At 42.2% G+C, this 23,918-nt stretch overlaps 3 protein-coding genes, 1 long non-coding RNA gene and 1 pseudogene across 7 annotated transcripts in view; 1 reads left to right on the forward strand and 4 right to left on the reverse strand.

The window, feature by feature from the left end:
• Positions 1-1,798: 1,798 nt before the first annotated feature.
• Positions 1,799-2,976, reverse strand: LOC129170553 (histone H4-like; annotated as a pseudogene).
• LOC129170554 (uncharacterized) lies at positions 2,418-22,678 on the forward strand. 2 transcript variants are annotated; one of them, XR_008566633.1, is made up of 4 exons: positions 2,418-2,492; positions 14,758-14,855; positions 16,828-17,032; positions 20,953-22,678. It is a non-coding gene; the product is annotated as an uncharacterized LOC129170554 (long non-coding RNA). The 2 variants fall into 2 exon arrangements; XR_008566632.1 differs by having other exon boundaries at positions 16,828-22,678.
• LOC129170551 (histone H4) lies at positions 3,101-4,280 on the reverse strand. The gene has a single exon (XM_054758300.1). The coding sequence runs from the start codon at positions 4,226-4,228 to the stop codon at positions 3,917-3,919; it is 312 nt and encodes a 103-aa protein (XP_054614275.1). The 5' UTR covers positions 4,229-4,280; the 3' UTR covers positions 3,101-3,916.
• On the reverse strand, positions 5,139-6,076 carry LOC129170550 (histone H2A-like). The gene has a single exon (XM_054758299.1). The coding sequence runs from the start codon at positions 6,023-6,025 to the stop codon at positions 5,642-5,644; it is 384 nt and encodes a 127-aa protein (XP_054614274.1). The 5' UTR covers positions 6,026-6,076; the 3' UTR covers positions 5,139-5,641.
• Positions 6,861-23,918, reverse strand: part of rai14 (retinoic acid induced 14) — a 33,225-nt gene continuing 16,167 nt past the window's right edge. For 2 of the 3 annotated variants that reach the window (XM_054758297.1, XM_054758296.1), the window contains exons 3-21: positions 20,982-21,112; positions 19,312-19,400; positions 19,084-19,148; positions 18,926-18,983; positions 18,541-18,611; positions 17,106-17,212; positions 16,825-17,006; positions 16,556-16,581; positions 15,099-15,185; positions 14,751-14,831; positions 14,335-14,448; positions 13,847-13,954; positions 11,286-11,957; positions 9,501-9,979; positions 9,265-9,427; positions 8,672-8,839; positions 8,430-8,588; positions 8,034-8,099; positions 6,861-7,947 (exon numbers count right to left, since the gene is read on the reverse strand). In XM_054758297.1, coding sequence (XP_054614272.1) covers positions 7,861-7,947; positions 8,034-8,099; positions 8,430-8,588; positions 8,672-8,839; positions 9,265-9,427; positions 9,501-9,979; positions 11,286-11,957; positions 13,847-13,954; positions 14,335-14,448; positions 14,751-14,831; positions 15,099-15,185; positions 16,556-16,581; positions 16,825-17,006; positions 17,106-17,212; positions 18,541-18,611; positions 18,926-18,983; positions 19,084-19,148; positions 19,312-19,400; positions 20,982-21,112 — 2,913 coding nt within the window. In that variant the 3' untranslated portion in view covers positions 6,861-7,860. The remainder of the gene's footprint in view (positions 7,948-8,033; positions 8,100-8,429; positions 8,589-8,671; positions 8,840-9,264; positions 9,428-9,500; positions 9,980-11,285; positions 11,958-13,846; positions 13,955-14,334; positions 14,449-14,750; positions 14,832-15,098; positions 15,186-16,555; positions 16,582-16,824; positions 17,007-17,105; positions 17,213-18,540; positions 18,612-18,925; positions 18,984-19,083; positions 19,149-19,311; positions 19,401-20,981; positions 21,113-23,918) is intronic. The other variant, XM_054758298.1, reaches the window with a different exon arrangement.

Genomic DNA, 23,918 nt, shown 5'->3' on the forward strand with positions numbered 1-23,918 from the left:
AAGTCTTAGTTCCTCATTAGTTCTTCATGAGTTCCTCAGTAACTAGTCTAAATGTATGTGCCTTAAGTCTTAGTTCCTCATTAGTTCTTCATTAGTTCCTCAGTAACAACTGTATATTTGTGTACCTTATTGTAAAGCATGACTACAGGGGTCCTCCACTTACGTACAAGCTCTGTTCCTATACCGTGATGTAAGTTAGATTTTACACCATAATTATAAGTAAATTAATGCTGAAGTCACTCACTCTCTACACACAACACATGAAGTACATCAACTACAGTAATAAAACACTAAAAATACAAGGATTAAATGAAACAGTAATAAAAAAAATTAATAAAAGTCACAGCACTAGCAACTTTTCCAACTCAACTCAATGATAAAACCACTACACTGCCTAGTTATTACTGCAGCGATCAGAAGATCAGCGACCTGGTAGGTATGTGTTCTGTGGTATTAAAGAGTTATGTGATTCCCCACAGTCTGTGAAGGTGACGTGTTCTGTGTGTCGCTGCAGAAAGGACAGTTGGGTTTTCTGATGTTATTTTGGCCGAGTAACCTGTTTTTGTTTTTGCTATGAAGAGATTGCTGATGGACCAAGCTCTTTACCTTTGCCATCCTTACTACGTCCAGGTAGATGTTACAAGTGCAGCTGACACTGAGCACGTAGTGTATTCCTCCGCTAAGGGTATCCTTCCAGTAATTCTCGAGCGAGTCTCATATTTACAGATCAAAATGACGTTTTTATGAATTTATGGGTGTGCCTATAAAATGGAACACTGCCTTAAATAAAAATGAATTTAAATCTTTCCAAAAATAACATAAATCAAAGCACAACAAACACAAATGTAATCTTATGTAAAATATGTAATACATTAATTGTGTACTCAGAGATGGGTGGAAAACAACAAAACAACTGCACTCATTTAAAAGTATTGTTACTTCAGAACAATTTTACTCAAGAAAAAGATATGTGATGCTGTTACACATATCTGTATCGGTATCAGTTGATATAGGAATCGGAACTTGACAATATCGGCATATCGGTTATCGGCAAAAAAGCCCAAATCCCTAAAATGTATTTAATTATGTTAAAATAATTAGTGTGCTTAATGCATGCACATCATGGCAAGCCAAACCGATGACATCACTGCCCCATCGCCGTCACATGACCAGAAGTGACAAGCCAACAAAATATCTCAATACTTTGACTGGCATGATTCACCCCAGTCGACATTTTTTAAGACAACGGATTTCATGCACATGCGTTCTATCTTCTGTAGTGTTGATGTCACGTGTTTGCGTCTGCGAGTCTGTTCACAGCGCCACAGGTAGGCGTACGGTGGCCGAGACGTGCAAAACACATGAACAAAAAGCGAAACAAATTGCAATTACGGCAACCGCGAAGGGGAAATTTACCAAATCCCAGAGTTTTAGGAACTGATAATGTTTGGACCAGACAGCTCAGAGGATTTGGTACGTTCCTTGTCTGGTTAATGTAACTTTTGTTAACTCTGGGATTTGGTACATTCCCCTTCCAGGTGGTGTAACTGTAATTAGTTTTAGTTATATTTGATACCCTGCCACACCACATATAGACATATAAGATATAGATTTACATCTGCTGCTAACTTTCTGCCAAATAACTGCTGGTGTTGAGCTTCCATGTACTACTTCTTTATTATATACTGATTATTATAAGCGAAAAATGCATTTTACATAAATACAAGATATTGTCACATACCACAGCTGATTTTCCATTAACAGTCTGTGGGTGGTGAGATTTCTGTTATTCCTAAAATATTGTATAGCACAAGTTACCCTGCGTTTGTACATCTTCTCCTTTAGAACGCTTGTTGTATCAACATCATCATCACCATCAAACAAAAAACTAATCAGATCAGCAAACAAGTTGTACATACATTACTTTTTCTGTCAGACCGTCACAAGTGGACTTATTTTGCCAGCTTTATTTTGCACATGCGCGGTAAAATAACAGACAGTATAGTTTGCTAAAATACCATGACTTAAAAACCCAATAAAACAAATAAAAAACGAAAAAATCTTAGGGGCCACTTCGGAGCTGCAAGAGCCAGCTCTTTTTAGTGAGCCGAGCCAAAAGAACCAGCTCTCTAAAAAGATCTGAAATTTCCATCACCAGTAGGTTACACTGCCCATCTATGATGTCATCAGCAGACGACTCAAAATGTTAACACAAAATACGTTTTTCTACTTTCACATGCATGAAACAACTCTAAATGCATGTACATGACGAATTAAAGGGTTAAATGGAACGAACTAGCATTTTACCAGGGTTCCACTGTACTGTTAATGCAATCTTTACGACAGTTTTACGACAGTCACCAATTGGTTACCATGGTGCTCCCTCGTTAGCGCTGCCAGGCTCACAAATGGTCAGAGTGTATATAGGAGGGCCACGTGTGTGTGTTCGCCAGACCTGTCTGCTAATACATCACTGCATGTTTTCCTGCTAGGTGAGCATTCATGTTAGATGTGCAATGGAATGTATATTATAGGTGTGTATAAGGTGTACGCAAACATAAGCAAATTAATGGTATTATTTACAGTAGAATAATTATTGTAGGCTAAGTGAGCAATAAAACGGGGAATGTAAGCTCATAGAAATGTTGAGTGGCCCTTACAAATGTTGTGTTTTATCCCCCAAAGCCGTACAAAGAACGTCCTTGACTATTGCGCGCGTAGACTACATCCATGGCGGTCACAGTCTTCCTCTTGGCGTGCTCGGTGTAGGTGACGGCATCAAGAATGACGTTCTCCAGGAACACCTTTAGCACACCGCGAGTCTCCTCGTAGATCAAACCGCAGATGCACCTCCGCAGCGAGGCAGACGGCCGATGGCGGGCTTGGTAATACCCTGGATGTTATCGTGGAGAATTTTCGGGGACGCTTGGCCCTTCCTTTCCCCAAACCTTTGCCTCGCTTGCCTCTTCCTGACATCTTTGCTTCTCTCGTTACTAAACGCTTGCAAATTTCTGTGGGCGGCAACATGACTGCGGACGTGAGAGAGGACAGGTGGGAGGATCTTCATACGTCGCTAGACACGATGCACTACATACAAGTACATGCATGTGATGAAATTCATTTAATCACAACTCAGTGATATCACAATTTTAACAAGCGTTACCCGAATATAATAAGTTAAGAAATATTAACAAGTCTGTTAATAATCACTGACTGATTTGAATGACAGTTTTAGTTATTTTGTGTGGACATCACAATAACATTTGACAAACCAGATGCATTGTTTGAGTGTTTTAGCACATGTGCTAATTTGCAACACTTGTCCACATGAGGCTTTTGAAATTATACAAATGGAAAAAGTACAAATAAAAGAAAATATAGTGTGCAATAACGTTACAACAATAAAGGACAGCAGCTTTTCAAATGAAATACATGTATAATATAAGCTAAAAGGCAAAGGCAACATGGTCTCATCCAGGTCATAGTATTCTTAGGGCATTGAATCCATTGCAACTGGACTGTTCAGGTTAGACTTCTCGCTTGGCCTACTCGGTTGAGAAGTGAAACATCTTCTAAGACAACCTGACCTGACAATCGCTGCGATCAATTCCATGCCCTTGTAGTAGGTGTCAGTGTCTGCAGTGCTGGACCTGTATTTGGTATCAGAGTGATGCCTACATTGGCAGTATCGACCACCCCTAGCTATTTCGTTGTTAAATTTGTAGAATTTGGATCTTTGTAGTTGTCAACTATTACAACTGGAGTAAAGTTTCTTGTGAGCTAAAGAATTGCACCCACAGCATCAGCGCATTTCTACAGTTTCCATGCATTTTTTAACAAAATGGAACATAAACTCTTTGTAGATAGTGTGTGGCCCTGAAAAGGACCTTTTTTGGTTGTTCGATGAGTGACGCGTTTAACCTCCAAAGCCGTACAAAGTACGTCCTTGTCTCTTGAGTGCGTAGACTACATCCATGGCGGTCACAGTCTTCCTCTTGGCGTGCTCGGTGTAGGTGACGGCATCGCGGATGACGTTCTCCAGGAACACCTTCAGCACACCGCGAGTCTCCTCGTAGATCAAACCGGAGATACGCTTGACGCCGCCGCGGCGAGCCAGACGGCGGATGGCGGGCTTGGTAATACCCTGGATGTTATCGCGCAGAACTTTACGGTGACGCTTGGCGCCTCCTTTCCCCAAACCTTTACCTCCCTTGCCTCGTCCGGACATCTTCAACTGGCTTGCAAAGCAACACTTGCGTAGCTAGACTGATTGGCTTCCACTCGTCTTTGTCCTTGTTTAAATGACAGAACTGCGGACGTGAGAGAGGCCAGTTGGCGTGACGTCATCGGTGCTGTGACTGCATTTAGCGCACAACAGCCTTTCTCTCATGTCTTCAGTAGGCTAACACAATTCTATCTTCATTTTAAAGCTAATGTGCTTCCATTCATGACAAATAGTCAATCTAGTGATTACGACTTGAAAAGTCCACAAGAACATACAAACAGAATAACTGTTGTATTGTTGCATGGTAAATCAGTGAATCTGTGATAATAGTTGGGTCTGTTTAAGGAAACCAGAATTTGTTTCACCTGTTTGGATTAATCTGTGTCTGCTCATCCTGGCTTGGTCTTTGTTGAACCAAATAAGGGGGATACTATGAAGCGAGGTTTAGTGAGGTGTTATGACTGTAAAGCGGCTATATCATCTAAGCTAAACTCAAACTGGTCCGTACCAGGTTATTTCCACAATTTTAGCTTAAAATGGCCACCGCTGTTTCACTGTGTTCCTCATTCAGAAATGGCATCACCATTTTTTGAAAACCTGGTGGTCCTGGGAGCAAGAATAATTTGAGCAGCACTACGACGGGATTGGCTACTTTGAGATCACACTGATCCGCTAGCATTCCGTGATACATTTTTTGTAGAACAGCTATAGATTGTCAGCCCAGGGAATACACAGAATTCACTCAGTTTTTAAGCCGTACATCAGGAGTAAAATGGAACATGAAATATTAGCTCAGCAAATGTTAACAGATGTATGTCACATCAGTCCTTGCGTGAGTACTCAGCCTGTTGGTCTTAATATAAAATATTACAATATTTGCTGGGGGAATAAGCACTCTGAGGCATCAATCAACTGCAGCAAAACACTTGTTTATTATAACAAAAAGGAAAACATTGTCAAAGTCTAAAGTCGCCACAAACACGTCAACACTGCCACCTGGTGGTCACTACGAGGGACAGCATTTTTTAATCCAGAGCTGTAAAATACGAGTTGTTGCTCCGATTTATTTTTTAAATGGATAAGTGTACCCCGGGCTTGCCGAGGTAACTTGATAACCACCATTGCAGTACTGGTTTGTGTAGGGAACTTAGGTTTTGTTGAGCTGCATCTTGAGCACAAAGCCCAGGTTTGTTGAGTTACTTTGGTAGTATACCCCCATGACGGGAACTAAGACTTTAAAGCCTTATGGATAAATTAAGTCCAAATCTGAGCAATGATGTTGTATAATGCATTTGAATAAAGCAGTAGTACTTTATTGTTGTGAGTTTTGAAGTATTCACAAGAGAAGTGTTCTCTTTAAGAGGAAAGGGTGTAGCTCTTAAAAGAGCCATTTTGGGGTCGTCCGGGTGTCCAATCTTACTTCTTAGCAGGCTTCTCGGTCTTCTTGGGCAGCAGAACAGCCTGGATGTTCGGCAAGACGCCGCCCTGAGCGATGGTCACGCCTCCAAGGAGTTTATTGAGCTCCTCGTCATTACGTACGGCGAGCTGCAAGTGACGGGGGATTATCCTTGTCTTCTTGTTGTCGCGGGCTGCGTTTCCAGCCAACTCGAGGATCTCAGCAGTCAGGTACTCCAGCACGGCAGCCAGGTAGACGGGGGCACCGGCACCGATACGCTCGCCATAGTTGCCTTTACGAAGCAGTCTGTGGACACGGCCCACTGGGAACTGTAGCCCAGCACGAGAAGATCTGGTCTTGGCCTTAGCTCTGGCCTTACCGCCGGTTTTGCCTCGTCCAGTCATGTTCACAGTGAGGAGCTAAAGTATAACCCCACCAGGAAGACGCAGCTTGGAGTAGTGTAGTTATACACGCTCGGGCTGCTCGTTGATTGGCTTGCTGTAGCGGGGAAATGGTTGTCCAATCAGCAAAGAGCAGCCTGTTTTAGCCGTCTGTAGACTGTTGTGTAATACAACGTGCATTCTGTTAAAATCCTTGACTCTACCATAAAATATAACAACGTCACAATATACTGCAATGTTTAAAATGTAAAATTAGTACCATGATATACATTTCAGTGTGCAACACAGACACAGTACGTTTCAGAACGGTAGCTTCTGATTGACTAGCGCCACAAAAGCTGGCTGCTCATTGGAATAAATTATTTTCTAGCTATCCACCAAAACGTATACCCTCTTTCCGTACTAACAGCCTAATTTCTGATATTTTATACATTTTATAATTCAATGATAAGTATATAGTCAATACCATGGGAAACGAGGACATCAAGTGGTCATTGTGAGGCATAACAACTTCACAGCAGTGACGGTAACTCCGGCCGGCTCTTGACAGTTGGTACCTATGACTCGGCTCATGAAGAGACGGTCCTTATTGCAAACAAATAATACGTCATACTGCATACAAAACATATATTTTATCAAATGCGTGTTATTATGTGCCTTATTAGACCTCTCTCACTGTCACTGGCATCAAACGTTACACACTACAGTACTTCACAACTGATCCTCAAAATATCAACTACCATAGACGATAAATAGTTGTTTCTATTTGAATTATACACATGTATTTAAGAAGAGTACATTGAAAAAAACATAGGACAGAAAAAATATTTTTTCAGTTTTTAAGTTTATTAATGAGGGCAAAATTGCAATTGTACATCTTCACAAAACTGCTGGTAATTAACACCCAAAAAACCAACAAAAATTAGCTATATTCTTAAAATGCAAAATATTTAAGAAGCCCAGCTAGACAACATACAAAGTGGGGGAAAAAACGAATCAGAAAATGACTATTATGTTGTGTCAAATTCACTTAAAACATGTTTCCTGAGCAAAACATGAGAAATGGATGTGGTTGAATCCGGCAGATTTCTTATTCATTAACAGTCAAAAAACAAAAAGGTCACTTTTAAGTGTGACTTATGGCTCTTGGCACAGTACTACTAAGGCAAATAAGGAGTGACTTCTTTTTTTTTTTTTTTTTTTGGAGAAACACATAAACGTGCTGCAAACATTGAACATGATGACGCCGAATTATGCAATTGCCCAAACCTCCTAAATGAGCCAGAAAATATTCAGGAAACGTGAATAATAGTAATAATAACAAGTTAATAACAAATAAACAAGTTAAGGTGTCAGTAGACCAACATAGTGCATTGTTACAATGGAGGACAAAAGCATTCAAACATGAGCTCCTCATTAGGTTACAGTAACTTGGACAAAAATACATTTTTAGTATAGTAAAAAATATATATCACATGCAAATATGGCCAAGATTCCATGCATTGCTATCAGGGCACAAACAAAAAAATAAGTTAGTCAAACTATTTATAAAACTAACACATTTCTTTTGTAGAAAAGAAACAGTGACAAAATGGCAGCACCCATAAGGCGTTGATGTCTTCTATGCACAATGTAACAGCATGATGTCCTCAATGTAATCTTGATGGGCTGGCTTTTATTTATGACTGTGGGTTCCCCGGCGTCCTCTCAATGTTCCAAAGGGTCCAGGTTAGTCTCGAGGCACGGCGGGTGGGTGCGGGGGTGTTCCAACCTCGCAACTTAATGGCAGCAGTTTACTTCAGTGTGTCTGTTGGCTTCGGAGCGTGCTCAGTGCAGCATCAGCAGGCGTCCTCGGTTTGACTTGGCATCTTGCACATCATCAAGATCTGCTTCAAGGCTTTCTGGACGTCCTCGTCCATCTGACCCTAAAGTGAAAAGCAAAGGTCAAGCTATGGGCTATAAACTGGAAGTGGATGTTGGTAGACAAGCACAAGGTGAGACAACTTAGTACCTGGACAGCATAGAGGAGATGCATCCTGTAGACTGACACAATCTCATGGTGCTGCTTCTTTGACTCCTATCATGAACAAAAACTAGTGTCTTTAAAGCTTACAAGGTCCCCTGTTATGAAAAAGTTACGTTTTAATGATGTCATGGCAGTAAAAAGTGTCCTTGGACCCTTTTTATGCGCTCCCTCACTTGTTAACTTCTTGAAGTTGCGACTTTTCATGACATGAAGAGCAACAGCATCCTTCCTCATGGACATGACACCATCTCTAAACCCACCCCGATCTACATGAGCCCACCCCATGTATACATGCAACACTTCACACAAAACGGCTTTGTAAAAATTGATTTGAGGTCGTATCGGCCTGCCCTACGATAATATGGGACGTATAAATCTTACTGCTAGTTGGTACTGCAGTTGTTTGACTTGCTGCTGCATGGTCTCCAGCTGCTGGTTCTGCTGCTGCCTCTTGGATGGCGAGCCTGAGCTGTAGGAGAGCTGTGATAGGCTGTTCAAGGCGTCCTTAAGCTTGCCAACTTCTCGTGACAGGTCATCTATCTGGTGAGGGATGAACGAGATGTGTTTGCCCTAACTTTTTTTGTGCAGGAAGGAGGCTTTTATCGAAGTGAAAAGGGACTGACCCGCTTGTTCTTCTCTCGCTCTGAGGCCACGTGGTTCTCCACCAGCTGTTTTAGCTGACACACCGCGTCCTGGGACTCGGCTAACCTGGACGTGAGGCTCTGGTTGTCCTTCTCTGTTGATGTCAGCTGCTCCTGCAGGGCCTCACGCTCTGCTCGATTGTCCCGTGCCTTTTTTGGACAAACTGGCTGTGAGATGATTTTTCTACCGACATGCAATATCAAACACAGCATGTTCCTCATTGGATTCTACAGCTGTGTGTCAGCACAGATAAGTTAGGGCTCAATGTTTTTTTGGTGGGGTTTTCATGGGGCCCAGAATTCCTGGTAGGCCCTGGTCGATACATTTTTTTTTACCAATGCCTGCAATGTGCTTCTGCTACCACTGGATGGCAGTAAAAACACTGCACTGAGCATAACGATGTACAGTATATAAAAAGGGCCCCTTGTGAGGGGTGCAGCATCTAAAAAAGGCCTACTGGATCTTAATTCTTCATCTTAGGCAGACATTTTTGAACAATTCTATGCTTCCAACCTTGTGAGAACAGCTTGAGGAGCACCATTATGTTCCTGCACCAACCAGCCCAGCCCCTCACCTTCTGCCAGGCATCAGCAGCCTCCAGTGCCATCTCATCCTGCTTCCTGAGGGCCTCCTGAAGGAGCTGCGTCAGGTGGCTCACCTCGCCTTCCATCTGCTCTCGCATTTTCTTGTGTTCCTCTCCGGAGACAGAGTCCTCCGATGTGGTGTCCTTCTCCAGCCTTGAGGCCGACAACAAGCACAAGGTTACACCACACAATCCTTTTTTCTGTTGGTTTCTCTGGTAGCGCTCACCTGTTCTGCAGAGCGTCCAGTTGCAAGGTCTTTTGGCGGAGCTGCTCCTTCAGGGTGTCCGATTGGGCCTCCAGCTCTTTGATGGCGTTCCCTAGAGATGACATCACCTGCGTGTGGTCAGCAAGGGCTATGGAGCTCTGTGTCTGAAGCTCGGCTTCCAGTCTCAGCTGTGAGATCTCCTCCAGAGCTTCGGAGTACTTTTTCTCCATGTCAACCAGCAGTGTCTGCAGCTCTTCCAGCCTACTCTTCATCATCTCTTCCTCCAGGTGATGATGCTCCTCAGCGGGAGGCGACGTCGGCCGGCTGCTGTCAGCCAGCTGCTTCTGCGCGGCGCCCAGCTGTGCCCTGGTTTCGCTGTAGGAGTGCGACAGCTCCATCAGACGGAGCTGGAGGCCACAAATGATCTCGTTGAGTTCGGTCTTCATTTCCTCAAAGTCCTTGGCGGCGGCCTCCACAGGTACCGTGCCTCGCAGAGCCTCCTAGCCAATAGAAATCAACGCATTCATTGATTAACGTAACGTTCGGATGGGCAGGATAATCCAACGTATGTGCACAAAGTAGGGATGTCCCGATCCGATCTTCAGGATCGGGATCGGCTGCCGATCCGCTGTATTTGTGAAGATCGGACAATCCTGCTTTCGCCACGAGATCGGGCCGATTCGCTTGCCGTATCACGTTCGTAACTCTGAGCCACACTCCAACATGGTGGGTGCAGAAATACAAGATGAAAACGCAACACCACCATGCAGACATGTCCACTGTGTACCGTGGTGGAGTTAGTTTCACGTTGGTTACTCGGCTCCGTAGCTACAGCGGTAGTTCCCTCTCACTGTGCCAGGACTGCTGCGTCATGGTGTCGGGAGCTTGCACAGGAAGTGCCGCTCAAACCGCTGGTTGCTTATAACAGGGGCCGCACAAACACTACTAAACATGTCGAAACGGTGGCGAAAAACCTTGGAAACTCCTCTGCTACGGAGCGTGAATGGAAGCTAGCGGGGTTCACTTAGTTTAGCTAGTGCAGCTGTGTGTGTGTGCGACTCAGGCTGGATGAGCATATTTTCACCCTGTTGTGTTTTACTGCTTTAATGTAAGGATCGTTTTTACAATGCCCGCTGACGACGTGCAGGTTCTGAGTGGGGAAAAAAACGAGAGGCACGTTTATTCTTGCACCCGGCGCGTATCAACCGTGAAGTGCCATTCTCAACACACAGGACACATGCCAGCCTTCAAAATAAGAGCACTATTTGTCACATTGTCACACAAAAAATGTCATATATTCTAAATGACACCACAAATGGATCTATAACCATGTCAAATGATTAGTCCTACCATAAAAGTATTTTGCATGGCCATTTTTTTCCAAATGTATATCTTTTATTGGATTAGGGAGCTGATTCACGGAGGTTTGTTACAAAAGCCAAACAATATTGTTGGTCATGCTGTGCAATAAAAAAGTAAACTCAGCAATACTTTGGTTGCATTATTTTTAATGCTATTTTCATAACCATTTTCAATTCCACAAATTCATGTTTGTAACAAAAGCCTATTATCATTAAAAAAAAAACAAAAAAAAGGATCTGTAACGAATCGAATTGGAAAGACTATAAAAAAAATCCAATCGGATTGGACGCCAAAAAATGTGGATCGGGACATCCCTAGCACAAAGGGTACATACTGCCTAATTGGGCTGCAGGAGAAAAGGAAGGATAGCGGTTCAGCTAGTCCTAGGATGTTTGGGGGCATAGAACACCAAAAAAGTGCGTAGTAAATAATGCAATTCCCTACCTGGAGCATGCTAATCTCCTCCTGCGCTTCCTTGTACAGCTCCTCAATCTCCGCCGTCCTCTGCTCTTTCTCCCTCGCGTTCCGTCTCTCCTCCTCCAACCTCCTTAGCGCCTCCTCCATCTGTCTGACTCGTTGATCAGCCTCCTCATGCTCGGAGCCCGCGTGGACGAGCTGTGCCCTCAGCTGTTTCACCTCCTGCTCCAGCGAGGACGTTCCATCGCCTCCCATTCCCATCGCGTGCGCTCTCAGCTCCTCCACCTCCTCGACGGCGTGGTGGTATCTCTCCTGCGTGTCTGTGAGCTTGGCCTGAAGCTCCGCCAGGCTCTCAATCAACTCTTCCTCCCTTCCTTTTGCCCTTCCGTCATCCTCCCCACGTTCTCTGATCCGCTCAGGTTTCAGCTGAGCCTGAAGCGAGCGGTTTTCCTTTCTGGTTTCCAGCAGCTTCACTTGGACGTTCTCGAGCGCTTGTCGCAACAGGCGGATCTCCTCAGGGCTCCCCCCTCTCCCTTCTTCCTCCACCAGTCCGTCCTCCCGCGGCGCGTGGGCGGCGGAAGGTACGGCAGCGGCTACCTCTAAGTCATCCTGTGTGGAATGGAAGGAGGAGTTGGAGGTCATGCTGTCGGGACGGCTGGTGTCCTTCAGCTCCTCAGTTCCTTGGAGTGATGGATGTTTCTGTGCACAAGAAACACAGGCTGAACAACCCCCGTACAAAAAGTGCATGTTTGATGCTTCCTTTCCACTGCACAGTACCAACACCAGGGTGTTTATTTACCATTGGAAGCAGGCAATTATTGGAGAAAGGCTGTTCTATCCTAAATGTTAAAAGTATTTTAACACCAGAAAGTGGAAAGGAAAACCCTATTAAGTATATTGCACAAAACAGCAGCAGCAGCAGCACCAATGTTGTAATAGCGGTACGTGTAACACGCATGAGTTTCACACCAACAGCTGAGTAGCAACATTTTAAAGCGCATGCAGAGATAAATAAAGCCACTGGATGCTGCTGACAACTCAATGCAGCTACTGAGTTAATAAAAAATACATCAGGAGGTTCCCTACAGCCACAGTTTTTAATATCTCTGTTTTTTGACCCAGTGCTAAAAAGAGACCTCTGCTTTTGTGGTGTTTGCGAATGAGTCTAGGCTTTCGAATGGCTCTTAAGTGTAAAATGAGAACCGATTTGCAGATATAAGAATGTAAGATATCGGTTGTCATCGTTGACTTAAAGGAGCCCTTTAAAGGACTTGACACGTTCACAAACATCACATCTCTCAGCCACGCAATGGCAATACGGAGCAGTATTTTATGATGGAAGTTCAGACACTACAGTGATCCCTCTCCTCTTCGCGTGTCACTCTATCACAATTTTCAAAAATATAATAATTAATAAATCATGCTGTTGCATGCTTGAATACGGTTATTAATAAAAAAATATGCAAATTTACTTTTTAAATCTAAATTAACCTCTTTCAAGCATAAAAATTGCTTAATGAAGTTAAATACAAATATTAGACATTCAGAAGAGGCATTCAAAGACACTTCGAATGATATGTAGTATTCTACACTGGTCAATAGGTGTCAGTAATCTTATTGGAATGTTCGGTGAGACACATAAGACCAGACTTTATCGCCGGAATAACAGGATTTTATTGCAGGTCTGAATGATCTAACTACAAGCACAATAATCCCTAACACATAATTCCTATCTACTGTTGCAGCCGTAACCCACGCCAAGATAACATTCAATTCTGAACCCCCAACGTCACTTCCTGTCCCCTTTCCACTCAGGTCCCTTAGGACCGGAACACATTTACAGTAACACATATGAGCACAACTCTTATTTATGTCTTAAATGGCTTATTTTCGTTTACTATGTTAGGTAATATGAGTAAGGTGAATATAGGGGAGTTATTTCATGTCTAGAGGGCCCTAATAATGTAAAAAAAAAATATTTAAAAGGTCATAATCAGGTTTTCTATACTCATAACTACAAAAATATTCCATTCATAAATAAGGAATCCTACTTTGCGGAAATTCACTTATCACAGCCAGGTCTGGAATCAATTAACCGCGATAAATGAGGGATTACTATATTTGAACACAAAAGGCAAGAACATACGTGTGAAGTGTATGTACATTATGTCCCATAGCAAGGTGTTTGTCCACGTCTGCTGTGAGTTACTCTAATCTATGCAAACATCTCTCAATTGCATTACAAAGCTAAATCTGAATTCTTTGATATATTTGAATTTTTTTAACACAATTATTTTCCATGCTAATTAATTACATTCATGAAGGAGTACTTCCATTAGTAATTCAATTATTTTTTTGGGAAAGTAACTCGTAACACTGCTCAAAAGTCTACACTTTACTGCAGAGACCTGGAAGCGTGTTTTTACCGTGTGTTCCAGCTGCATGCCAAGAAGCAAATACAGGATAGCTTTGTTTTAACCCATTATTGTTGTTTGTACTCCCTTTCTTTCGACTGCCCTAAACAGAGGCGAGTATGGCTCAGCCAAGTCAGCACTGCGCAATGGAAAAGCGCCGTCTTATTTGGTTACCTTAAATTTGCTGGCCAGCTGCTGGTTTTCCAAAGTCAAAGCGGTGATCTTGGCTTGCAGGGCCGAAACGAGAGCGGAAGATGATGACGCTGTAAAGCTGGGCTCGACCTGCAATGCATATTATTGTCATTATACTATCCTGTACGTTACCAGGCGAAGACACTCGAGCAAGCGTGAACTCCGGACCACTCACAAGCCAGTGTATTAAAAAAAAAAAAAAAAAAAAAAACAGGTCCTGACATGTAAGGTTTGGTTAGACCTCCAAGAATGCTGAACAAGCTTAGCTCATAACAGATGTCGCGTGGCACTAAACTTGGTTTTAAACTTATATAAAAGGAATATGATGACCAATGTTTTGTTTTTTTTTACATTACAACGGACACAAGTTAAAACATTTTACTTCATGGAAACACATAACAATATAAAAAAATGCTGAGACAAAAAATGTTTTCCATCATGTGCCAATGTTGTGTGTTTGTTTTAATCACCTTGGGATCCAGTTCAGGACAGGCCGCCGCGTTCCTTGAGTTGTCCAATGTCTCCAGCAACATGCTTCTCTGGTTGTTGTGCAGCCGCTCAAACTCCTCTCCAACTTCATCCTCCTTCCACACAAGAACAAAGGGGGTAGAGAGAAGAGGGTGTGGCGAGAACGTGGGAGTGGGAGTGGGCGTGGGAGTGGAGGAAAGGATAGTAAGAGATGGTTAGATAGTAAAATACGCCTGGTTGTGCATTGTGCATAAGATTTTGTGCCATGTTTCTACTTCTATTCGTCTTTAAACATCTTAAGTACTTTTTAATGAACCTGGAACAAATGTATTGGCTTTACATGATTTCCTATGGGAACAACTTAGAAGCCTAGATAACTTCCGCTGTATAATTCTGTAATGTTATTTTTGCTCATCACCTTATAGTTGAACCTCTTTGGAGTGTCACTTTTATTGGATGAGGGCGTCCCAGACACTGACGGAGACGAAGGACCAGACTTCTGCAGGACAGGACAAAGTTGAAAGTAAGTTATCTCATTAATCCTCCTTTTTATTTGTATGGGAAACGCATCCAGGGACCATATTCCCCTAAAGACTCATACATTTTCATTCGATCCTTGCTTTTGGGAAATAGGGATGATTAATATATTTTTAGCACCACTCACAGCTGAGACTACTGTTGAAGTTGATAAATGTGTATTAATATGACAGAGTGCAGCACATGGACACAAGCGAGGACATACACACAAGACATGCATTTACAGTACCTGTAGTGGGCTAATAGGAGGTGGAGGTGCTTTTCGTTTTTTGGGAGTTGTGATCCGCTCATCGCCTAGCTTAGCTACTTGATCATGCTATAAGGGGTGGGGGGGGGTCGGCAAAGAGCGAAGAGAGAAGTGGATTCAGTGGCGGTTAGTTCAAGGAGATTCAATCATTGAGGGCGAAGAATTGTCCTCTAATGACAACCATCAGCTCAGACAGTTAATATGGAAACATGTAGCGGTCATCTAAATAAAGCTGTCACAATTCAAAGCATTTTATGCTACCATATTTCCTCAAATAGTGGCCTCTGCTTTAATAGACACCGTGCCTCAGTTAGTCATCCACATGAACTGCTCAACATTTCAACACTGACCAAGTTGTGTCCATAGAAGCTGCGGACACCTTCTTCACCTTTGTAAGCAAAATGCTAGCACTTGCAACTTTTTTTTGGCTGCATTTTGGGTTACTGAATCCAACAAACAACTCATGTCAAAACAGGAAGGTGGTGATGGTTGATCTCCCTGCCGCATTATGTCTTTGTCAAGAATCACGTCTTCTAAAAAAGTAAAGTAAATTTACTTTAAAAAGGAAAGTAAATTTCCCCGCTGTGGGATAAATAAAGTACATACATTCAATGAAAGTAAAAGTAACCTTAAATACAGTATTCATTTATCCCTTTCGTTCATCATTTATATGCAATTATGTGCATTTCAAATTGTTTTCTGCATGTCAAACTATAGTTGTGAATCTGTGAATCTATAAAAATGTGTTTGGTGTTAACGTTTTTGGAACAGATTGAACAGATTGGAACAACTGGATTTACATAATTTCTTATCGGTTAGATGCAGACCTTCTGGAAAGGATTAATGATGCTAACCAAGGTTCCACTGTATATGATCATAAGTCGTTACCGGAATGAAACGGGCAAGCAGTGTGGATTATGCAGACAAACACCTTCTCAGACAAATAGCAGGGACAGGCTAAGGTTAGGTTAAACAACCAGGCTAAAGGCTAGGCCGTGACTAAATTCATCTGTTCTATTGATTGTCATTAGCATTCATTAGTGGTGGGTACCTCTACTGTTTGAAGCACATTTAGGGCTTAAACCTGGATTGTGCTTCTATGCATTTAGCGTGTTAGCCTTCTTCGCTGCAAGTGAACAGTGGCAATTTCAAAGAGACAGGGAGGGTTATGGCGCTGAATCTTATCTAGTAATTACTACAGTCACTTTTATTGCAAATGTTGAAAAGGAGAACCTCAAGGTAGCAGGAGGCTTAGGAGGGGGAGGAGCGTCAAAAACATTTTTATGGGCGTACCAATTACACGCCATTCGCTGGTGGTCTTGGAACGCAACAGAGGAAATATGGTATTGAATTGTAGACATGTATTTCAACAAAAAAAAAAAAAAATCAAATATAAATGACAAAAATGCATTTCAATAAAGTTGTAATTGTGTTCTTACCGCAGGACTTCTGGGAAACTTGGGATCTGTAAAGTGTGTGATAGGAAAAATCATTCCAAAATACATCTACTACTACTACTACTACTACTATTACTACCACTACTACTACTACTACTACTAGTCCTTCATGCGCTAAAATAATTGAGATGTCCAAAGTTAATGACAGAATATCCCCAACAGATGGCAGTGTTGACTCTGTAGAACACTAAAAAGGCTATTCTACTATTCTGCAACATTATTCATTGATTTATTGATTGTGTTTGTCTCACCAGAGATCTGCCTGGTCAGAGCGGCACTGAGCGCAGCTTTGACCTCACAGCTGGCAGACACTTTGGCGTAGTGCGTGACATCGTGGCCTTGTGCATCCACTGCGTTCAGGAGCGCCCCACGCTGGAGCAGAACCTTGATGACAGGCACCGCATTGGATTCCGTGGCGAGCATTAGAGCAGTCCTGCAACATGGGCGCGATTATAATAGGTGCTGTACACAACATTTTTTGTTCTTGTCCTTGTTGTGTCCTCAATTGGCCCCTGTTATGTTTGCTGCCTACCTGCCGCTGTTGTCAGAAATGCTGATTTCAGCGCCGTTGTCCAGCAAAGTGCTGCACACCTCAGCATAGCCACGTCTGGCTGCCAGAAGCAGAGGGGTGTGGCCATCCTTTGGGGAAACAGCAATAGTAATAACATTCGATCGCTACAGAAATAGTGCATAACTCAAATGGAGTGGCATCAGGATCTGGACTTAGACATGAATGGTATGTTCAGTGACTGTGTGGTGAGAGAAATCCCAGACACATGTGAAAAAGCACAACGCAACAGTTAGCAAAGCTGGGACAGTGTACAGTTCCCAATGAATGGCCTCTGTGGGATTTATTGAGAGCCTGGCAGCTGCATGAGTGTATTTATCTCCAGGAATGGCAGATCCTAACCCCACGCAGGACCTTTAACCTTACCCTCATATGCGCTAAATGCACAACAAACCTCTTACTGTGAGCCAGGGGATGTTTGAAGGTCGTGTGCCTGCCGAGAGGAGTTCAAAAGTGCCAAATCGTGCAAAAGTGTATTTGTGGGTTATTCTTAATGATAAAGCTGCATTCCATTTTAGATTAATTCTTAATTATACAACAATATATTATTATATTATATCGTCCCTGGTTACATATTTATTTGAGTTGAGAACTTTTTATTTTATGTTTTAATACATTCAATTGTAAACACAAGGTTTGTATCATAAATATAATGGAGTCCAAAGTCTGGCCCAGGGTTATTTGCAGTCCGCAGCCTTTTGCTTTATTGGGCTGCTGCATATTCCAACAAAAGGTTAAACACTTTGTGTCTCATAATGTTAAAAGGAGGGTCAGGGCCTCAAAAATAAATAAATAAATTAGCTTTTTCACCTACAACACAAGATGTAGGCTGTGTGTTGCTTAACTCATCGTGACTTATTTGCGTATTTAATAAACATATCTGCTACATAAAATATTCTATTTACGTCGTCTTTGGGAGGAATACAAGCATCCAATTACAGCTCATCCTTGTTGTCCGACGTGTATTTATTTAAAGACATGAGAATGCCACGTGTGCACATGCAGATGATGGTAGCTAGGAATGTAAATAACATACACAGACATGCACTAAATATCATGCCATCCAATTGAATGAAACCACAACTATGGAAGCACCACTGCAATAGAGACCACACGTCTGCTGCTTGAGAGTGCAGTTCTCACAGTACATGGACCTAAAAAGTAGTGCACATGCTATGTATACAGATGCAAGCATGTACCGATATTGCTCAATCAAAGAACAATCATCACGAAAGCCCACTCCCTTATATTGAGTCTTTCTTTGTCTTTGTCTCAATGTGATTTATCGCTATGCTTTCTTTTATTCTACTTTCCCAAACACAAAGAGGACACCGAATACACTTCACACTTAGTTTTTGAGGTATTTCATTCCGTGCAAAATAAATAAGACGGTACGTACAGCATCTTTAAGGTTGATGGGGCTTTTAAATTCACACAGAAACTGGACAGTCTGGATCTTCCCGCCGAGAGCTGTGTATGAAATAAATAAATGATCAGCATTCCAAAGTTATTGTGGAAGGATTACACCAACCACTTTCTCTCTTTTGTTTCCTTCTTCATAGCAGATCAAACTTGTTAAGAGATGATGCAAGAGCCGTAGCACTTTCATGAATAACTCCGTGCTGCAGTTGAATCACATCTAATCACATAATTCCAAAAGATCCCGACCATAAAAAAGGTGGGGTTACATGTAATCTAAAAGGCATTTTTACAACACCCTGGTCCAGACACACCAATACTCCATTAGTCAATCAAATTAACGGTACGGTTACCGGAAGACTTACCAGCGTGATGCAAAGCGGTCCTCCCCGAGCCGTCAACTGCATCAACAGGACATTTAGCCTGGAAGACCATTAGGTAGATTTGTAAAAAGTGTGTTTAAACATGACATTCACACATGCAGCAGACTGGCAATGGATGTTTGTGTGTGCATCTGTGTTACCTGAAGAAGCTTTTTGCAGCATTCCACATGATTGTTCTTGGCTGCCAGATGTAAAGGAATCAAACCTGGAGATAAATCAAACAAAATGTCCATTTGGATAGTTGGTTGTTACGTATGAAGGGGGATTTTCTATAGTGTTGTAATATTATACTGCACTGGTTTTAATTTGACCAGTAAGTGAAGAAGATACTATGTACAGTACTACATACTACCATGTATCGACAGTACCTGAAGCATCAGCAACTGTAGGGTCAGTGCCATGTGCCAGGAGGACAGATAAACAATCAGTCTGACCACGTGAAGCTGCTAAATGGAGACTGGAAGACAAAGCAAATACATAAAAGCTGGAATACCCTTTGTGGTAAAACTATGGTTGACAAAAGTACAACAGAAGCTCTGGATGAGTGTCTGTCAGTCAGCTACCCACTTCCTGGTTCATGGAAGATGATGTACATTATTTGTTTTTATTTTGGGTGGAAATGATTCACCATTTGTATTCTGAGGTGAGGATGTTGTTATGTTTATGTTTGTTTGTTTGTCCGGTTCAGGGAGAATGGCGTAAGATGCATGATTAGACGGACTCTATAGACTCTATATATACTGTACATTCTGTGACGGGGGGATGGTGAATAAATCCCTGCATTGGCATTTTTATCCAGATTTGCACTAAATATCACAGGCTCTTGCCCCCATATGCCGTCTCTCTTACTGGCAAACCAGACAACAAAATGACGATCAATGCAATAACTCTCAGGAGACACCTCCCAATACTGGCTAAAAATACAGCATCCTTTAAAAAGACAACAGTAGTGGTGCATTAGACCACCTACCTAATAGGGAAAATGCCCTTGGTCTGACCGGTGCACATCTGTTTGGGTTCAAACGGCAATCAATTTAAACTCTCTCTAGCTCACTGAGCAAATTACACACATGCAGACTCCCTTTGGTGTAGACTAGGGGTGCTCACACTTTTTCAGCCTGCAAGATACTTTTAAAATGACCAAGTCCCAAATATCTATCTAGTATTTATGTTTATATAGGCAAGAAATCTGGTAAAGAGACTTTTGGAAACTACAATGACGAGGGTTCTCAAAAGGGTGATATGTCTCCCGGGATTTAACTTGTTAAGTGTGGCAAAGATATAGATGTATGTGTTCAAATTAAAGAACACAGCAGTTTGTCTTCTATGTGGTGGATTTAAGCCGTGGCAGCGTCAGAGAAAGTTATGGATGGGTTTCGCTTTTGCGTCTCATAATAGCGCATAACTTTGGCACGTTCGCAGAGAAAGTTAATTTGTATTTGTAAATATATTTCCTGTGCTTTTTATGTTTCTTTGCACACTTTTTGCAATTATGAAAATTAGATAATGATATCATTACCACAAATAGATTGCAGTCCTGTGTGAAACACTGCACATACCGCATGTGCCCACATTCCTTTCGATCAGGTTTTCATCACCATGGAAACGCCACGACTCGCCCTTTGTGCATCTTGAAAAGACTCGACTACCGCATTCAGTGTGACAAAGGCTACGGGTACCTTTTAAGTATGCATCTGTTTTTGTGTGGAAAAAGGTCACATAAACAAGCTAAACGAACTCGTGTGGTGAAAAGCCTCTGCGTTATATGACGCACTTCTCCCAGCATTGTGATGCTGGCTGCTCAACACATGGAGGTCAGCAGGTGTTGTGTTGCAGGGAAGGAAAGAAAGAAAGAGGTCATATACTGTATTAACACCGAGCCTGTGCGTGTTATCACGATCTCTATCCGATGTGAAGAAATGAGGTGGCTCCGTCCAAAATGTCAACAAAGCATTTGCACATTTTATTATTAGACCCGCTTCTTGATGGGTTCTTTCTTGTGTTGGCAGTAGCACTGCTGAGAGCTGAGAATCCTTACGCTGATTTGCCCTCGCTGTCAAGCTTGATGGCGCTGGCGCCTTTCTTGGCGACGAGCGACGCCACCTTGTCCACCTCGCCATGCTCCACGGCCGCAAGGAGGCGCTCGTCGTTTTTGTTCCACTCGTTGACCTGTGGGAGAGCATTTGGAGAAAAAAAAAGAGTGGATGAACGTCGATATTTGACTAAAATGTCTGCTATCAACGGTTAACTTATTTTCATATCTCTATGACAGTTCATTGTGGTCACAGTTTGACCCTTGAACAGATAAACTACCTTTTCATTATTTCCTTTGGACAATGATTCTAAGCTCAACCGGTGTTACAGAACTCATATGTTCTACAGCACCAGATTCATAACACATTCATCCCTCAATTATAGTCAGATGTTTACACACAAACTGTTCAAAATGTCCTCCGCTGCCAATACTTAATGTGAGACATGTTTCTCAGAGGGAGAGAGTTTTTCATTGGCTTATCCGAAGCACGCAGAGAACCTTGGTACTCATACGTGATGTCCAATTAGGACACACACATCAACGTGCGTGGACACAATCGTTCTATTGTTGGCACGCTGTGAAGTCAGGTATTGGAACACTTAAAGCATGAGCTCACCCTGAGAGAACCCTGGAGTGCTTCCTGCAGTGCTTGGAGGGAATAACGGTGATCCCTAACATGTCAAAATGTAGGATTACATTTGGCAATCACCAAAAAACAAAATGAGGACATGGCTGCATTGACTTCTTGCATGCAACTGTGCATATTAGAATACAGCCGAGGTTTAAATCTGACCCGATAGCCTAGTGACCTGACTATTATAATGTTGTGAACCCTTTGACTCCATAAATTGTGCTGGCAAACTGTCGACTGTGTTGGGAATGCAGTATGCCGACATAGAAATAGACGACCAGTGAAAATAGCCTGAGTGGCAAGGGCCCAAATGTAATCACCGGGGATACATTTTGCACAGCGGGTGGAAAATTGGCAGTAAAACCCCCTCGACTGTCGTTGAAAGAGATAGAATGACAACCCAGCGCTGTATAACAGACCACAGTGTCAGCGCCAGCCAGCGAAGAAATGAAAACGTTGAAAAAAAAAATGTAGGAAATGCTGACTTGGTCCTTGTCGGCCGTCTTGTTGTGGAAAGTCAATCCATTATCTAAGTTTACAAACACACACGCACGGCTTAAAAGCAGTAAGACACTGTTTCCAAGGAAGTGTAAGATGAGCCACAGTGAAAATAACAGACTTTATATTAAGACACTGACAAGGGTCACGGAGACAAGATATATTGCTAGCAGGTGTTCCACCAGGTGTGATGGGCACGCTATCGCCAATACCTGCATAACTTATTACAATGGACGCCTCATGGTCACATTTAGAGAAGCTATTCCCATAGGAAACAATGGAAATAGAAAGAATCTGTTCCCAAGTGAAACTGTCACCATCGTAAAACCTACGTGAACACACCTGACACCTGTCCAGCCTGTTGTTCTGTGTGCTGTTGTATAGTTGAATAACTTGCCTTTCAAGATTAAATGTCTGTTGTTGATCGTGAATTTTGTGAAATTTCTAAATAAATGTGACTTATGTAGGGCCGTATTTAATCAATTTTATTTTTTTCTCAAATTCTGTTTGATTATTTTCCAAATTCAGTTTTTTTTTAATTTTGTTTAAATTCAGTTTTACACTTATTTTATCAGCATGGAGTGTGTACTTTTGTGACAGTAAATAAAATGACAAATGCAAAAATCCTTACATTTATTGATGCAATACATCATTGGCCAATTTTGCCCAGTATTTCAGAAACGGATGTTTTTGAATGATGATTTCTCATGGGATGTCAGCCTCTGCACACATTGCTACAAAATCATCACCAAAATGTAATGCATGAGGTTAAAGGAAGACCTAGTCACCAATGCAATTCCAATTGCGTTATTAATGTAAGATATTTTTTATGACCCTTTTTCTTTTACACAATTACACAGTTTGTGTTATTTTGTGTTATTTTGAAGGCAGGAAGTGTGTTGTGTGTGTGGAGAATGTCTGTTGATGGTTAACACGAGCTGGGAGCAAGAATAAACGTGCCTCTCGTCCTTATTTCACTCAGAACGTCAGCGGGCATTGTAAAACGCTTGTGTGCATTAACAAGCGGTAAAACACAACACGGTGTAAACACACTCATACACCCTGAGGCGCGCACACACTGCCGCGTTAGCATGCTCTACCAAACTAAGCTAACCCCGCTAGCTTCCATTCACGCTCTATGAGATAGGCCTTTCAAAGTTTTTCTGGCAACTTTTACCTGCGTTTCAGGACGCTATTTCGACATGTTTAGTTCAGGAGGGGGCGGCTAGTGTTTGTGATGAGATTCCGCCACGATTTAGTGGTCCGCCGAGGAAATACTTCCCCACACAAATGTTCTTTCTCACAATGACATTCATTCACTTTATATCAATTTCCATGATATTCTGTATTTAACAGTAGATTCAGTTTTTATTGGCCAGTTCAGCGATTCTGGTAATGCGGAAATCATAGCAAGCCTACTAGCATTACTAGTCCAGTGCAACTTATTTTGTTTTTTCCTCTTTATAACGCACTTTTTGGACTGATGCCACTTATAGTCTGGAAAATACTGTACTGCATGTCCCTGGGAGGTACACATTTGGACAGTAAACACATCAATATCAACAACTCACTATAGCTGGTATCGTTCTCTTGCACAAAAGGAAAAGCAAAACCTGTGGATCTAATTCTTCAGATGCTATCTGAGCTGAGGTCTCATGTGTTTTTTGCAACTTTAAAAGTAATATGGTCACAAAAATGTTCGTCAGTTTCCAAATTGCAAACTGCGGTCACTTTCCAAATTGCACAACCTCATTTCGTTTCACTGGCTAAACTTGTTTTTTCAGCCGATCATTTGATTTCTGAACTCGCGT

The sequence above is a fragment of the Dunckerocampus dactyliophorus genome, chromosome 17 (genome assembly GCF_027744805.1).
Source record: "Dunckerocampus dactyliophorus isolate RoL2022-P2 chromosome 17, RoL_Ddac_1.1, whole genome shotgun sequence".
Lineage (NCBI taxonomy): Eukaryota > Metazoa > Chordata > Actinopteri > Syngnathiformes > Syngnathidae > Dunckerocampus > Dunckerocampus dactyliophorus.

Coding starts and splice junctions, on each gene's coding strand:
- LOC129170551 (XM_054758300.1), bottom strand. CDS start 4,228: ATGTCCGGACGAGGCAAGGGAGGTAAAGGTTTGGGGAAAGGAGGCGCC.
- LOC129170550 (XM_054758299.1), bottom strand. CDS start 6,025: ATGACTGGACGAGGCAAAACCGGCGGTAAGGCCAGAGCTAAGGCCAAG.